Genomic DNA, 18,465 nt, shown 5'->3' with positions numbered 1-18,465 from the left:
CGTCATTAATTTTTATTTAAGAAATTTTAATTATTTTGAAATATCTATGGTTTTCTGCCTCTTTCTTTATTCCCTTACTTTTGTTCCGAATCCTAAAATATTGGTTACCCTATCCCAATATTTTGTCCGACTGCCGACCAGAAGTGCAGCGACTAAAGGCTCAGTGTCGCGGTTTGACTGCGCTTCAAGACGAGGGGCCACAGTCGTCTGAGACAACAACACAGTTTCCCTATTGTGAGTCCAGAGGCACATTACGGGACTAATACGATACAGATAACACTGCTGCTGTACACTGTTAATATGGATGCAAGGTACCTTGGCTGTCTCTAAGGACTAGTCCCGACATAACTTGATAAGACGTATCTAGGAATGGGATGAAAACTAACTCATTTGTACACAAGCGCCCAGCAATTTTATGTCCCGGGTGTTTGTAATTAAACTGTCCCTACTTAATTAACTCTCCCTACGTGGAAATCCAGTGGTTGCGTGAACACGAAAATTAATCAGCATCTTGCCAAGGACATGTGGAAGAGAAATAATGCGTAATCAAGTCTTATATATATTTTAAAGATTTGTTTTACGTCGCACCGACACAGGTCTAAAGGGTTGCGATGAGGAAAAATGGCTAGGAGTAGGAAGGAAGCGACAGTGGCCTTAAGTCCAATGAAAAACTGTGTTACCATATCATGCAATATGACTGGTTGTTATGGACAACAAAGTGTGCTCGAAATGACGTCTGCCACTGTCCAGGACAGTCTCGACTCCTTGCCTGAATGATGAGCGTTGAGGCCTTGAGTTCAGAGTGCCCTGGGTTCGTCTCCCGGTCAGGTCGGAGATTTTAATCGCATCTGATTAATTCTTCTTGGTCGGGGACTGAGTGTATGTGTTTAACCCAACACTCTCCTCTTTAGATTCAGACAACACACCACACTACCAACCACCACAGAAGCACGCAATAGTAATTACCCATCGCTCCACATAGGGTTCGCGCCAGGAAGGGCACCCGGCCGTAAAACAGGGCCAAATCCACATGTGTGACACAGTTCGCACCCGAAACCCTACAGGTGTGGGAAAAGCGGTGGAAGAAGAAGAACAAGGAGGAGGAGTAGACTGTCCATGGCAGTGTGAAAGCACAGAACAGCTTGCTGCATGGCTGCCCGAAGGATCTCCATGGATATGTCTGCTACCCTTCTTGATATGCTTCTCTTCAGATCGGCATACATGTGAACGTTCCCTTGATAAACGCTGCCTTTCACGGACGGTGAACCATACAAACGCTGCAGCCCATAATGTAGACATTATTCCAGCCAAATATGGTGCGCGTACTATGAATACTTTCCTGTATAGAGTGGGTTAAGAACGGAAAGTTACAGACTACAGCAGAAGCTACATAATGCTGTATCTGTGCTAAAATGCTGCATGCATCAAGACACAGTGACACACTGAACTGCCGGGTATAATAAAGGGTATCTTACCTGTTATAATGATACGGCCGGGGTATGTACTGGCGTGTACCTCCCCGGTCAGTCTGTGAACTGTGCGGCACGCGTAGCTCTTGTAGCCGTCGCTTGGACCAGCGTTGTAGATGTAGAGGTCGCCGCTGGTGAGCACCGCATATTTACCACCTGAAAACAGAAATTTGGTTTCTTTACTTGTGGTGTGGAAGTTGTTAATGATGAGCACTCTCAAGTGATTTAAGTATATAACCGGTTATAATGACTCCGAAGAGACCCCCCAATTAATGGTCGTTATAGACGACAGTCGCACAAACTGGTCTTTTTATTTATTTCGTGCTAGAAACGACATACTGTAACTTATAGGCTACACGCTAATATGGTTATTTAACAGATTAAAACTTCAAAAACCATAAGCGAAGTAAGCACTGTGTTAGAAAGCGACAGGAATTTTCTTCTAATGTCTACACAATGCGTTCAGAAATTATGTGTCAGGAAAATAAATAATAACAATACATTTAGTCTTTTAGTTTTGTTGTGAAGAAACACAGATATCTGTAGAATATTTATAATTGTTACAGATCAACAGAATGCGCTTCCATTAAAAAAATCCCCGTTTTATAACTCGCAATACTGTGGAACCACAGAAGGAGGTCATAAAGCAAATATTCTCTGATCTTGGCTGGACAGGAAATCCCTTAAAACATTTGTGTGTTACGTTATAGTGGGATATTCAAACTACACCATGACACACAAAATATCGCGGTAGTTTGACGGGGTCCGCCTCTGTGGTGTAGTGGTTAGTGAGATTAGCTGCCACCCGCAGAGGCCCGTGTTTGATTCCCGGCTCTGCCGCGAAATTTGAATAGTGGTACGAGGGCTGGAACGGGGTCCACTCAGCCTCGGGAGGAACTGAGTAGAGGTGAGTTCCATTCCCACCTCAGCCATCCTGGAAGTGGTTTTCCGTGGTTTCCCACTTTTGCTCCAGGCAAAGGCCACGGCCGTTTCATTTCCTCTTCCTTGCCTATCCTTTCCAATCTTCCCATCCGCCACCAGGCCCCTGTTCAGCATAACAAGTGAGGCCGCCTGGGCGAGGTGCTGGTCATTCTCCCCAGTTGTATCTCCCGACCCAATGGCTCACACTCCAGGATGCTGTCCTCGAAGCGGTAGAGGTGGGATCCCTCGCTGAGTCCGAGTGAAAAACCGACCCTGGAGTGTAAACACATAAAGAAGGAGAAGAAGTATTTGTCTACACAGTAACAAAGTAACAGACATTAGATATAACTACACAGACACCTTTACTAATTGACACTTCCAGACTGACATATGCATGCGGTAAGCGGGTGAATCGTACCTCACTGTCCATGGTCTTGGCAAAATTATACCCCTGCTACCCTTAATCACATTACATACTGCACGCTGCTGTGCGAGTCTCCACTATTATCTGCGTACCTTTTCTGGATAGATTTACACCCTAGTGCTGAATTGGTCGACCTCGGAAATCTTCGAGATTCGTACTGGCAACCTTTGAAACACAAACTATGATATCGCTGTGTGATATCTGGCGTACCCTTTACGTACTAGTACTGTTGTTATTTACGCAGCAAAGCCAAACTATAGAATTCACTCTAGGAATAAGATTCGCATCGAGAAATGTTATATAATTTTATATAATGTGTGTGTGACACAGTTGTTGGCTTAAGATAACAAAGGTTTAGCAAAATTCATATCGATCGATCATATTATCGATTCAATTCTGATTTCATTTCCATTCAGTTGGCAGTACTACTGGAACCGGAATTGCTCCCTCCTTACTCCTCAAACCAGTACACAAATCTATCGATAAAAAGTGCGCAGAAAATACTTGCAGTGGCGCTGTACGAGTCGGTTAGTCGCAACGAACGACATTTTGTGCGTATTTCCGCGGAGTATTTTTCTTAATAATTAAGGAAATAAAAGGAAGGAATTAGCTCAAAGACAATAGGGACTCCATGCAATTACTTAAAAAAAAAAAATCCTAGTTGCAGGCGATTTTTAAATAACTTAGGTTTTTCAGTTCTGCCGAAAGTTAAAAAATCAAGGGCTGTAATGCAATGTCTTTTTCTCCACAAAGTAGGCATTCTTAAGTGATTTAAATACAGGGTGTCTTTGAAATAGGTAGGTTAGGCCTATAATATTTATAGCGGAGACAACACGCAACAAACGATGAAAGAAAGGTCCTATAAACATTCGTCGTAAACTCAATATCTTCGGAGTTATGGTCCGTTACCACTACTATCAATCATCAATAATTTTCGGAGGATCGTATGCAACAAAAGACGGAAATACTATTCTACCTAAACGTTGGTCGTAAATCTACTAACGTGTTGTATCATGGTGTTATTATGATGGAGCACCGGCTCATTTTCATCGTAGGGTTAAGCGACACCTGACATGAGCGATGGATTGATCGGGGTGGGGCAATACCTTGGCCCGCATGTTCTCCTGGCCTTAACCCTTCAGATTTTTGGCTTTGGGGATGTGTATGGACCACGGCGTATGCTTCCCCATAAATGATGCTGATACACTACGAGAACGCGTGTTCAGTGTCTGTGTCCGGGAACAGGCCGAGTTGTTCCACTGAATGCATGATTCAATGTGATGTAGTGTGAAAGGCTGCATAGCAATGGTTGGCGCATGTTGTGAAGAACAGATCATAGACATGGTGATCACTGATAGTAGGGGTAGAGGATCATAACTCTGGATATTGCGTTTACGACCAATGTTTATGGAAACGTTTTATCCTTCATTTGTTGAGTGCCGGCTCCTCTGTAAATACTGGAACCTTTTTCCCTTCATTTATTGTGTGCTGCCTCCTCTGTAAATATTGGAACCTTCTTTACTTCATTTGTTACGTGTTGCCGCCTCTGTAAACATTGGAACCTTTTTTCCTTCACTTGTTGCGTGCCGCCTTCTCTGTAAATATTGGAACCTTTTTCCTTCATTTGTTGAGTGCTGCCGCTTCTGTAAATATTGGAACCTGTTCCCGTTCATTTGTTGCGTCATGCCGCCTCTGTGAATATTGGAACATTTTTCAAGGATACCATGTATATTGTCTTATAAACAAGTGCAATATCACACGCGTGCTGGTTATCTGTCCGAAGGGAGCGCTTCAGAGACAAAACCGACACTATTACGTCAGTTCATGTAGAGGGAAGTTAATGAAAAACTCCATTGCATATCTTTCACCGGATCTAGAAGGAGACCTGTCGTTGTTGCCTTCAACCGCCGCACACGCACAGCTGTCGGCTAAACCCACTGTCTCCCGGATGCAAGCTCACCGGTGCGCGACCCTAACCGCACGGCCAACTCACCCGGTACCTCGCCCAGGCGGCCTCACCTGCTATGCTGAACAGGGGCCTTGCGGTGGGATGGGATGATTGGAAAGGATAGCTTCTAAACTAACCCTAACAATAAGCGCTAAGCGATTCTTACAACACATCGAAATACTGAATTTTTCACCAGAACTGTATTTCTTTGCGTCCTTTTAAATGTAAAATGAGTACTTCAGCTATGTTTCCACAACTCATCATCAACTATGCTAATGCTAATGTCGTAAGTTAAGTGTCCCGTCAATTGCTACAGATTTTAAGAGACGCTGAAATATCGGTAGTTTGGTGTAAGGAGTGCTTCCCTAAGCCCTATTAACATCGATCCAGCTTCTTCTTCTTCTTCTGTTTACCTTCCAGGGTCGGTTTTTCCCTCGGACTCAGCGAGGGATCCCGCCTCTAACCGCCTCAAGGGCAGTGTCCTGGAGCTTCAGACTCTGGGTTGGGGATACAACTGGGAGGATGACCAGTAGCTCGCCAAGGCGGCCTCACCTGCTATGCTGAACAGGGGCCTTGCGGTGGGATGGGATGATTGGAAGGGATAGACAAGGAAGAGGGAAGGAAGCGGCCGTAGCCTTAAGTTAGGTACCATTTTGGCATTTGCCTGGAGGAGAAGTGAGTAACCACTTCCAGGATGGCTGAGGTGGGAATCGAACCCACCTCTATTCAGTTGACCTCCCGAGACTGAGTGGACCCCGTTCCAGTCCTCGTACCACTTTTCAAACTTCGTGGCAGAGCCGGGAATCGAACCCGGGCCTGCAGGCGTGGCAGCTAATGACACTAGCCACTACACCACAGAGGCGGACCGATTCAGCTTCCTTGGACATAAAAAGTGAGCTCGTCTAGAACATGTAGGGGACGGATATCGACTTTCTTTTCTTCTTCGTTTTGCCTCATGACTGAGGCGTCGTGACTATCATAATATTCAGACCTCTAGCCGATGAACCCTACTTCGACTTTCTAGGCAAGTGTTTTAGATGCTAGCGATGGGTGTAAGTTAATACAATTAAAACAATATTGTGTACTTTATGCACAATCTAGGGGCGATGTATTACATTACATTTTAATAAAACTCTACAACATTGCAGAGCTCATGCCAGTGGGTTGGAACTTCGCCAGCAAACTGGGGATACATTACGAGGAATCTGCCTATCAGCCAAGTTTCTGTTTCAGATCAAATATAAACCGAACGCTACACGAACACAGCATTAACATAAAAAGGGTGAACGTGACTTTCTCGTACAGAAAGTTCCACAAGTGAAAGGAATACTAAATTCACATGCAGGGAGCGATTTCTTATTCCACTCTGTAAGACGAGGGAACTTGGTGCTAGGAAGGGAACTCTTCTATCTTAATAGATGCTGTATCTATGAAACATATTGTACATGTATATTGTGAAGTGCAGTGGGAAATTTTCCCTGTCCTGCACCTTAAATGGATGGTCAGAGTTCTGGCCTTCAGTTCAGAGGACCCTGTGTTCGATTCGTGGTCTGGACAGGGATTTTAAGTGCGTATGGTGAATTCCACTACTAGGGGATTGGGTACTTTTCTTGGCCTTAATATACATTTCTTCATCGACACAAACATTACACCAATACTACCAACCACTACAGAAACACGCAACAGTAAAATGTCCCTCCACGTAGGGTTTGCGTCAGGAAGGGCATCCAGCCGTAAAACTGGACCAAATACGCATGAAATGCCGATCCCAAGAAACTGAAAAAAAAGGCCAAGTTGAAGAAGAAGAGTGTGGAGTATATCCTCTTGTAGGTTACCTTTGATCAGTAGATTTACGTATTATTGGCTTCGAATCGTACGAACTGGCCTCCAAGAGCTAAAAGTCTGACCCAGAACCGGAGTCAAGTCGGTGGCACCCAATAAATTTTTTAACTGAAAGAAAGCGAGTTACGATCGAAACCACGAAACTATGACGTGATCAAGAAATTTCTGTTAATATCACTGTTTTAAAATGATAGAGAAGACTTAGAAACATAATATAGTGGCTGTCAGTCAATTGGAATATTCCAATTTACACAGAGATAAAACCCAAATCATACAAGAGGCTAATGATCCGGTATAATTTACATGTTTTTACAGATAGAATCATGTTAACAACTAGCTGAAGTACCCGTGCTTCGCTACGGAATTCTCAGAAAGACTGACTTTGTGGTTTTCCCAACTGAAATCAACAATGACGTCAGTAGGAATGTCGTGATTAAAAGCAATGTTATCATATAAAATAGGCTACTCGATCAAATGAAAAACTGCACATTTTCTCGCTTTTAACGAACCGTACTACGCTGCCGATATAAGAGTCCAAAGTTCCAAAGCTTGAATGACCAGGCCGTGAACACTCCTCTGCCATTATTCCGTTAATTGTGCACACTGCTGATTCCAATCAGTGCCTCGGAGTAGGGAGTGAATAGCTGGAATGCTGTGATGAACCAGTGTGTTACGTACCAGTAGTATCAGAAAATGTATGTACCAGAGGAATGGCATGCTAAAGAAGAGAGAGATCTAACTCCCCAGCTACTTCCCGCCAATATTCAGGCAGGCTGTTATACTCTGTACACGGCAGTAATCCCATCTATCGAAGATGAGTGGCAGCAGAAAACACAAAGCACATCACAACAACGGTCAATGTAATGTTATTTTTGATCAGTTTTATAAGCTTTCTATATCGCAGGCCTTCACATTTAGTTTTCTTCCGACTCTGTGATATTAGGGTATCTTACGTAAAGTGATTCCTCCTTTCTTTCATGATTCCCTCATAGTATTCAAGTGATCGTTCTTTCATGATTTTTTTCTCATTTTTTCATCTTCATAATTTCCCTTCTTATTGCTTTACGTCCCACCAACTACTTTTGATGGTTTTCAGAGAATTTCTCTTGTCGATATGGGCCGATGACCACGCAGTTTTATACCTTTATGACAATCATGACAAAATGCATCGCCAGTTAACATTCCATGTCAGCAATGCTCGGCGTTGATATGGACTAAGTAACAAAAGTTTAAATTAATCTAAGTTCATGAATTCCCTTACTATAGTCGCCCCCTGTGGGTGGGGTTGGTAAAATAACATCCACGGTAACCCTTGCCTGTTGTAAGAGGCTACTAAATGTGGTCCCACAGGCTCTGAACTTGGGACGGTGGGTTGGCAAACACGAGGCCCTTAGCTAAGTCCTGGCATTGATTCCACTTGCTTATACCAGGCTCCTCACTTTCATCTATCCTATCCGTACTCCCTTGGTCAACTCTTGTCCTTTCCTGAACCCGACAGTATTAGATACCGAGGCCTGGGGAGTTTTTCAATTTCACGCCTTCGTGACCTTCGATACCTTCATTTATCGATGTCTCGGACCCCTTCCATTTTTTCTCTGTGATTAGTGTTGTATAGAGGATGGTTGTCTAGTTGTACTTCCTCTTAAAACGATAATCCCCATCACCACCAATTTTATCATAGGTGGTAGGTAAAACTGTATAAGACATAAATTATCGGAAATTGTATTCTGTATGACTTTTTATGTAGTAAGGTATGATAGGAAAAATAAAATAGGTAATTCAAAATTACATTTTGGGAACCTTCCCCTAAACTGCAATTTCAACCAGGGTGAATAAAATTATTTATAGCGTAGACTCTATTTCCTGATTCCCCGACTTTATATACCCATTTTCATTAAATTCTGTTCACCTATTTTCTCGTGACTTGGCGCTGATGTGGACTTAGCAACAAAAATCCAAATTCATAAATATCTCTGTTAATGTAGGCGCTACAGTAAAAATATATATGAGACATAAATGATCGGAAATTTAATACTATATAATTTTAGTTATGCGGTATTTATCGATAGGATCACTAATAAATATTTGAGAATTACATTTTATGCCTTCTCCTAAACTACCATTTCTATCAGCGTGAATAAAATTATTTATGGCCTAGATTGTAGCGACTTATTCCCCGACTTTACATACCGATTTTCATTAAATTCTCTTCAGCCGCTTTCTCGTGATACGTGTACAGACAGACAGACAGACAGACAGACAGACAGACAGACAGACAGACAGACAGACAGACAGACAGACAGACAGACAGACAGACAGACAGACAGACAGACAGACAGACAGACAGACAGACAGACAGACAGACAGACAGACATTACGGAAAATTAAAAAGTACATTTCCTTGTTAGAGCCTCCCTGGCTCAGGCGGCAGCGCGCCGGCTGTCACCTGTGGGTCCCGTGGTTCAAATCCCGGTCAATCCATGAGAGATTTGTGCTGGACAAAGCGGAGGCGGGACAGGTTTTCCTCCAGATACTCCGATTTTCCCTGTCATCTTTCATTCCAGTAACACTCTCTAATATCATTTCATTTCATCTGCCAGCCATTAGTCATTGCCCCACAGGATTGCGACAGGCTTCGGCAGCCGGCACAGTTCCTATCTTCGCCGCTAGATTGGGGCTTTATTCATTAAACGACTGGAAACAGGCTGTGAACTTACATTTCCTTGTTATTGTGGACACGACTGATACAGAAATACCATCCTTTTAAAATTCTGAGCAATGTACAAAAAGAAACCTCTTATTTTATATATATAGATAGAAGTTTTCCTATCTTGTACGGTATAGTAGGTGGTAAAGATTAAGTTCAGTTTTTCAAGGGTATAATATTGTCCAGTGTCAGTAGTGGACTGAAGCCTGCCTACCGCCAGTATACATAACATGAGTGGCATGTTCTCTTCGAAGTTAGAAACTTGGTGACAAGGATCAGAGCAGCGCTGTTTGGCTCGACATGATGAGAAGCTACCGCTCATTAACTCTAGGGCCTCCTCGTCTCTCCCGGATACTGTGTACTCCAAGCATCAGAGTTCACGAGTGTAGGATCTATACTCCCGTACTACTGTAATACTTCCACTTGTCATGGGACAATTTTTCCAGAAAATGTCAATGGTTTCTATTTTTCAGTGCAACGTTGGCCTTTCCAAATCCCACATTCTACATCAGAACATTCTCCTGAATTAAACTTAATACACGTATTTATTTGGAAAATGAAAATCCACAGCCTGTTTTCAGTCATTCGACCGGGTCAGGAATGGAATGAATGAAGCCCCAATCTAGCGGCGAGGATAGGAACTGTGCCGGCTGCTGAAGCCTGTCGCTATCCTCTAGGGCAATGATTAATGAATGACAGGTGAAATGAACTGATACTGGAGAGTGTTGCTGGAATGAAAGATGACAGGGAAAACCGGAGTACCTGGAGAAAAACCTGTCCCGCCTCCGCTTTATCCAGCATAAATCCCGCATGGAGTGAACGGGATTTGAACCACGGAACCCAGCGGTGAGAGGCCGGCGCGCTGCCGCCTGAGCCACGGAGGCTCTCTTTATTTATTTACCACTATTTTATTAATTTCTGAACCAAGAAAGTGGCTGTGATGTTTGAGTCACGTAGCTGTCAGCTTGCATTCGAGAGATAGTGGGCTCGAGTCCTGCTGTCGGCAAACCTGAAAATGGTTTTCTATGGTTTCCCCTTTTCATACCATCCAAATGCTGGGGCTGTGCCTTAATTAAAGTCACGGTCGCTTCCTTCCCTTTCCCATCGTCGCCATAAGACCTAACTCTGACGGTGCGTCGTATAGCAAACTGTAAAAAAATAAACAATAAATAATCTGACATTTCAGATGATTTTTTAGAGTTGATCGTCGTCTCTACGATGGCTGAAGGAAGTAATCCTGGCTTGGGATCAAATTGTTACATTGAGTTTCTAACACCTTCATGAAATCTATGACAGAATTTTAACATCATTATTACAAAATTGCGAAAAGAAAGGTAAAATGAGTAGTTCAGGATTTGATCTTGCAACACGCCATCAACCATGCTAATCCTAATGTCATGGGTTAATTGCTGAAGATTTTAAGATACACTGAAATATCGGTATATTAGTGTACGTAACGCCCTATTAAACAATCGTCTGTCCCGGGATTCGATCCCGCTTCTTTTTACATAGAAGGTGAGCTCCTCTAGAGCCAGTCATTTAGTACCATTGTTGTAAGTTTTCAAGCTGAAAGTAGACTTTCTGTAATTAACTATCTAATCTATGTGCGACTGAGTACATTTACGTTCTATATAGTTGACATAATATTTCAGGAATTTACAATATAATGTTATTTATTTATTTGTTTAATGTTCCACGAACTACTTTTGCGGTTTTCGAAGACATCGAGATGCCGGAATTTTGTCCCGGAGGAGTTCTTTTACGTGCAGATAAGTATACTGACACGAGGTGGTGGTGGTGATCATTGTTTTAAAGAGAAGTGCAACTAGGTAACCACCCTCAAACCGACACGAAGGTGGCGTATTTGAGCACCTTCAAATACCACCGGACTGAGCCAAGATCGAACCTGCCAGCCTGGACTCAGAAGTCCAACGCTCTGTCGTCTGAGCTACTCAGCCTGGCTTTCGGGATTATAAATGGGTAAGAAAACTGGCAATAATCATCTGCTACGGGATGGAGGATGTCGTACAGCCAACGACTCAACGCCGAGTGTTGGGCAGCGGTAAATAACCCAATGGCTTCGGACGGAGGATTTCCTTTAGTTGGGTGCTCATCCCCCAGTGGATGAAATGCCACTGGAATCCAGCAGGCAGCGCCTGTTATTCAGGGAGGGGTGGGGAGGCTGCAACCGGCGTCTGTTTTCCAGGTTAGAAACAGCCTCATTGAACCTGGCTGTTGAGTGCGACGAACCCACCATAATAATAGCCTGTATGAAACATTACAGTATACCAGGACAAAGAGCTAGGGAGCAACGGGGTTAGAAGTCAGGTTGTGAGTTTCACAAATAAAGAAAATTCCTCTCAGTTTTAATTACTGCGTTGATGGGGTGAAAGTTCCTTGTGGGGATCATTGTAAGTACCTAGGTGTTAATGTAAGGAAATATCTCATTGGGGTTATCACATAAATATGATTATAAATAAAGGGTACATATCTCTGTACATGGTTTTGAGGGTATTTAGGGGTTGTAGTAAGGTTGTAAAGGCGAGGGCATACAGGTCTTTGGTAAGACCCCCAACTAGAGTACGGTTCCAATGTTTGGAACCCTCACCAGGATTACTTGATTCAAGAGCGGGAAAAACTCCAAAGAAAAGCAGCTCGATTTCTTCTGGGTGGTTTCCGACAAAAGAGTAGCGATACAAACATGTTGCAAAATTTGTACTGCGAAGACTTGGGAGAAAGGAGACAAGCTGCTCGACTAAGTGGTATGTTCCGAGCTGTCAGCGGAGAGATGGCGTGGAATGACATTAGTAGACGAATAAGTTAACATTTTAGGGTTAAAGTGATGTAACGATGCAGAAAGATTTTGTCATGTCATTATTCCATATTTGATAAATTGCAGAGAATCTACATCCGTTCAGTGGAGAGATTACTAGTGCATTATTCATTCAATTTAGATATTTTGTCCACTCTGCAACGATCAGTACTCACATTAATTTTCATTGTTAATCATTAGTCAAGTTAGATGGTCAGCTCAGTCTGCAATGATCAGTACTCACATTAATTTTCATTGTTAATCATTAGTCAAGTTAGATGGTCAGCTCAGTCTGCAATGATCAGTACTCACATTAATTTTCATTGTTAATCATTAGTCAAGTTAGATGGTCAGCTCAGTCTGCAATTGTCAGTACTTTATTTTCTGTGTTAATCTTAGTCAAGTTAGATGGTCAGCTCAGTTTGCAATTATCAGTACTTTATTTTCTTTGTTAATCATTAGCTCAGTCTGCAATGATCAGTACTCACGTTTATTTTCAGTGTTAATCATTAGTCAAGTTTATAAGGAGATGCCACTTGTCACACCAGGTTAGGAAGTAGTCAAGGTAAGGTTCTATGAGGTTTTTCATGCTAGTGACGGAGGGATATGGTGCTAAGATTGGAGTATCGTCCGGGAATTGAAATAACTTAATGGGGGTGGGTGGTTGAGGAATATCTGCTACGAACAAGATGAAGAGTTTGGGAGGACAGGCAGCTCAGTCTGCAATGATCAGTACTCAGTTTATTTTCACTGTTAATCATTATTAAAGTTAGATGGTCAGCTCAGTCTGCAATGATCAGTACTGAGTTTATGTTCAGTGTTAATCATTAGTCAAATTAGATGATCAGCTCAGTTTGCAATGATCAGTACTGAGTTTATATTCAGTGTTAATCATTAGTCAAGTTAGATGGTCAGCTCAGTTTGCAATGATCAGTACTGAGTTTATATTCAGTGTTAATCATTAGTCAAGTTAGATGGTCAGATCAGTCTGCAATAATCAATGTTTAGATGGTATAGTGACAGTCATGAGTTCAGTTAGACGGTTGGCTCAGTCTGCAAGGACCAGCGGTTAGTTTACTCAAGTGATAGTTAACATTTTGTGGATGACTATCAAACACATACAGAATATATTGCATCACCTCTGACCAAAGAGTCCTCGACTCAAAAAACAAATAGATAAATAAATAAAGAAAACGGGACACGTACAGAGTTACCATGTAAATCTTATTTACTGGCCTTCAAAATAACAAATGACAGCCTCTACACCAATACAGTTTTCCATTCTCAAATTGAGTTACTGTATACATCACATATAAATGCCTTTAATACCAAGTAACACGCCCCTTTGTATTGATTCATGCCTGAATTCGTCTTGGCTCGCTGGCCACTAATTTATCAATGTAATGTTAGAGTAAATTGTCCTACTCCTGAATGAGATTCGGCGTAGATCTGGCAGAGTGGTCCATAAACATACTTCTATAATTTATCCTAGTCAAGTTCGATAGGGTTCATGCTAGGGAAACATATCGGCCACTCTAGTCGGGCGATATCGTGATCACTGAGGGTCATTAACGAGAACCGCACGATTGATGCGCACATTATAGTCCATTAATACAAATTCTTCTCCACAGTTCTGGTGATACGGTGTCACTATGGGTCGGAGGATATCATCTTTGTATCGTACAGCCGTGAGATTGCCCTGTATGACTGGGAGTGGCGTACGGTGGCCCCACTAAATACCACCCTAATACATCAGGGAACCACCATCTTACTGCACGTGCTAGGCAGTGTGTCTGAGAGTGAAGCCTCATCAGATTGGCTCCTAACATGTTGCCTACAATCGTCAGGAATAAGGCTTATGCGACATTCATCGGAGGAACGGACTTTATGACGATTCTAAAGAGACCTTTCAGCATAATGTTGGGCCCATCTGCCCCACGATGTCTAGGTTTAAGATCAGGGCCTCACCATGGGCGTTGAGAGTGAAGTCGTGCCTAGTGCGACCTGTTCCTCATAGTTTAAGTGCGACGATCTGTGACGTATGGCTGTCCGAAGATCATTGTTCACCATGGAGGCATTGCGTTCAGGGTTCTTCCTCCGAGCTGAAATTCGATGGTAACGGTCATCGACAGCAGTCTTAGCCCTTGGGCGACCTGTGCGAGGCAGGTCATCAACAGTTCCTGTCTCTCCGTACCGCTTCCATGTTCAAACCACATCACTGCCACGTTTCGAGCAAGTGCAGTTGTTGACCACCCTTCTTACAATAACATGTTAATGCGTATACGTTCACATGTCGACAATGCACGTCGTGCCATCCTAGATGCTCACTACACTGCTCTAATGCTTCGACACTAGTGCTACAACTTCAACTGAAATACTGCCTTCAAATTGAGCGTGGCGTTTTGCCTATGGATTGGGGTACGTGCAGTTGTGAGTACATTTTACAAACAACCTAACGGTCGTCTTTACGGTCTACATAGGACAGGCCAAGTGACACTCAGAGGTGATGCAGAACTTTTTTATGTGTGTATTTTGGCATTCTGGGCCAAGTGGCGCAGACGGTAGAGCACAGGACTTCCGAGATGAATTTGGTGGGTTTGATCCTGGCTCAGTCCGGTGGTATTTGAAGGGGCTCAAATACGTCACGTTTGTGTTGGTAGACTTTCATGTACTTAAAAGAGCACCTGCAGGACATAGCACCGGTAGCTCGTTGTCTCTCAATACCATACCGCTAGTTATAGGGACGTTGAAGCGATATTATTATTATTATTATTATTATTCTCTTTTGGCACCACTCTTAATTGTGTGCCAGTTGTTGGTCTTTTGTCTTCTCTCCCCAAGTAGGCGGGTGTGTTCCGTCAGAGGTCATTTAAAAGTATTTGAAAACGATAGGTCGCCGTCCGTCGGGAATGTTAAGAAACTTCTTAGACACCACAATATCTGTCAAAACCATAGGAAATTAGAATTGACTTCTGAAAAATAGCTTTATGTTTCTAAAACGAAGTTCTCAAACGCTACCCATAATTTAATATCCAGTTTCTGGGAGAGGTGTGGCTATCCAACTGATGAGTCCAATGTCACAGTGGGGCGAAATGTTGGTAATATCAGGATTGAAAAAGCCTAAGAGCATATCCATACGTACTTTGAAAACAATTGTGTGATAATTATGATAAAGGGAGCAAAATGACTTATTAACAGATACAGAATCTCCCTAAATTTATTACGCACCGAACGGGTGACCGATATGTGCACCCTTGGTGATATATAAGACATCGATCATGTATTACAGTCCTACCACACACTTTCCAATATCCCACAATTTCAGTTCTGAAAAGCAAGTGGCAGAGGGGCATGTAGACATGATATTTGATGTAACGGCATACCTAAAATCAGAAGGTTTAAGTCAGATGACCATGGAGGCCATAGAAGGATGTGGGAGTCATCTCGTATAACACGTCCAATCCAAAGACCGACAAATTCAGCATTGAGATGATCAAGGAAAACATGATGGAAATGTGTTGGAGCCCCGCACTACTTCAAAGTGAAATACTCACTGTCTTCTTGTAATTGTGTCGTTATCCACTCTGCCAGATTTTCTAGATTTACCGTACGAGTAACGGTTCCTTCGGCAAGGGGAAATGGTTCATAGACATTTAACGAAGAAACCACACAAAATACATTCACCTTAGTGGAATTACGGACGGTATCCAACACTAGGTCAGTATTTGATATGCCACATATGCGTGTATTGTGACGGTTCACTGCGCGATACACATGGATAGTGGCCCCGCATTAAAAATCAGGTTCTTCGGAAAACCGTCATCCTCTAGCCTCTGTTGAAAATACACTCAGAACTGCAAACGAGGATCGATATCTCGAGATTTCAGCGCCTGCAACTGCTGCAGCCGGTATGGTTTCACTCACAAATGTTCTCTGTGAATACAACAGGCAATTGAATGAGACATATGTAATTTCCGACTTGCATGATTTATTGACTTCTTAAGGCTTCTGGTGTACGCTTCTCCCACATGCTCGACAATGTCAGCCAGTGGTCCTGGCCACTTTACTGGTTTAACAATTTCGAGAATTATTCTTTCTGTGAAAGGTGCAGTATGGTATTTTGCACGAAATCACCACTGTACCATCAAAATGGATTCACATGTAGAGAATTCTAAAAGCAGTAAGCTTTCTTGTCACCAATAAATGTCCACATGTTTGTTGATTTCACTGTTGACTGCTATCCATGGGATGATCTCCAAGCACTCCATGGCACTTATTATGCAAGCACATTTGGAGAAATTTTGTATCGGTTGATACGGATCATTTTGCTGTGTCTATCATAGTTATTGCGCTATCAATGTTTCTGCAAACCCTGGGGGTACTTATGCATCACCATGTATTTATATTTCTCTTCTATTTGATTGTGAACCTAATAATATTGTTTTCGAGTCCCTTCATGGAGTATTACTTAATGCTAAAATAGATATATGGTATACCAGGAACAAACATATTAGAACGAGTATATTGGAGGCAGTGAGTACATCAAAGGCTCATATGGTAACTAAAACAAAAAGGGATCTAGAAACGACCCTTGTGGAGCCTCATTATTAACTACTAAAATCCACACGAGTCCCAGCCAACACCATTCAAAAGTTTTTCATAACTCTATTGTGAGTATGATTGAACTGGTCGAACAATACTAACAGACAAACCAATAAAGAGCACCCTCAGATAGAAGCTGATCATGATGAATACAATGAAATCCTCTGCGGGAGTGGAGCGAGAACAAAGGAACTAATTCTCTTTGATGCATAGCTAAATGAATAGCATGTGAAGCTCTTAAATCATGCAGTGGCTGTGGTGTGATAGCATTTAAATGAAAGCTAGTAAGCACACATATCTAATGTGGAAACTATTTAAGAGAAATTTTTAGTCATTGAAAACAAGCTCTTGATACGTGCACCTTAACAACAGATGGTCAATGTCGACTGTTGTCGGTGGTATGAACGATAAATAGGCACGAGTTACGCATGACACCTCATACAACGACTCTTGCAAGCTCTACACCCGACTGCTATCCTTTACAGAATACCATTTTGATATTAGAATGGCAGTTAATTTTGCCACTCTTCTTCAGAAAGTCCATGGATTTGGGTGATCTACATAGTACATTTCTTTGGGGAGCGGCCAAGTGATGAGACAATTTGGTAGCTGCTATGCGTCCATTTGTCGAAAACATCCATACCATCTAAGTGTTCATCTCTTCCCCGCACAATGTTTTCCTCGGCGTTACTTAAGGAAAGAAGTGTAGTTATTACTGAAGTATAGTTTCCATATCGAAACGTTTGCCGGAACGATGAATAAAGAAATCTTATGCGAAAACAAAGATGTAATGCCAACACAGACGAACGTTTCGAGGAAAACGGTTGCTACCTCGGTCTGAAAGCACTTCATCCCAGCACTGGGTACTTCCTAGCAACACAAGTGAAGGAGAAGAGGCTGGTCAAATACCAAGCCTTACTGAAATGGTGCATACAAACGGTCATTAGAAAAGTCTCTTTACTTACCGAGAAAATTTCCACAGTTGAAGAGCACTTTAGCCATCAAAGTGATCATGTCTATTTCCAAGATGCAAACAGGCTCGTCAGGCTGTTCCGAAAATTCTAGAGCGCTGATCATCTGGCAACACGTATGGTGAGAAAGGCGTCAAAGCATCTATCACATTATATCAAAATACAGTGCTATATTCTGCTTTAAAGCCCTTACATCAAACTTTGTTCAAGGGACGGAATTGGAGTTTTCAGCAGGACTCTGCTAAAGCACACATGGAAACCATCACTCAAGAATGCTTGCAAGCAAATGTTCCTAACAACGTATTTATTGCTGATTAGCAAATGTACCCGTGCTTCGCTACGGTATTCTACATTGTATACGCATATCGAAGTAAATAATGTGCGTGCAGTAAATGAGATTGTTTTAAAATTGCATGTCTCTTAGCCTTATCCGAGAAAGAGCACGGGGAGGACCCCATACGTTGTTTCCAATGTAAAGTGTGGGTTGCGGAGTTGTGATGATAACGGCAGTCTCACTTGCCTACTGCCATTCACAATAATCGAGTTGGCAAGTTTACATTATCATTGCAGTCCCCATTTCATACTGCGTGGTCAGAATCGATTTGGGGAGTTTTAGTTACAATGGCAGGCCCTTTCATATTTTCAGACAGATTACATTTGAAGAGTTTTTATTATAATGGCAGGCAACTTCCCTACTACCAGTCAAAGTTGAGTTGTGCAGTTATCATTATAATGACAGGCCCTTTTTTCTGCTGCCAGCCAGCTTACT

At 42.4% G+C, this 18,465-nt stretch overlaps 1 protein-coding gene across 1 annotated transcript in view; it reads right to left on the bottom strand.

The window, feature by feature from the left end:
• The window catches only part of Dscam4 (Down syndrome cell adhesion molecule 4), a 779,777-nt gene that overhangs the window by 408,146 nt on the left and 353,166 nt on the right, over positions 1–18,465 (bottom strand). Inside the window, exon 5 of the mRNA XM_068227782.1 lies at positions 1,476–1,625. Coding sequence (XP_068083883.1) covers positions 1,476–1,625 — 150 coding nt within the window. The remainder of the gene's footprint in view (positions 1–1,475; positions 1,626–18,465) is intronic.

This window comes from Anabrus simplex, chromosome 5 (assembly GCF_040414725.1).
Source record: "Anabrus simplex isolate iqAnaSimp1 chromosome 5, ASM4041472v1, whole genome shotgun sequence".
Classification (NCBI taxonomy): domain Eukaryota; kingdom Metazoa; phylum Arthropoda; class Insecta; order Orthoptera; family Tettigoniidae; genus Anabrus; species Anabrus simplex.
The sequence above is the reverse complement of the archived record's forward strand: the minus strand, read 5'-3'. Positions and strand labels throughout refer to the sequence as shown.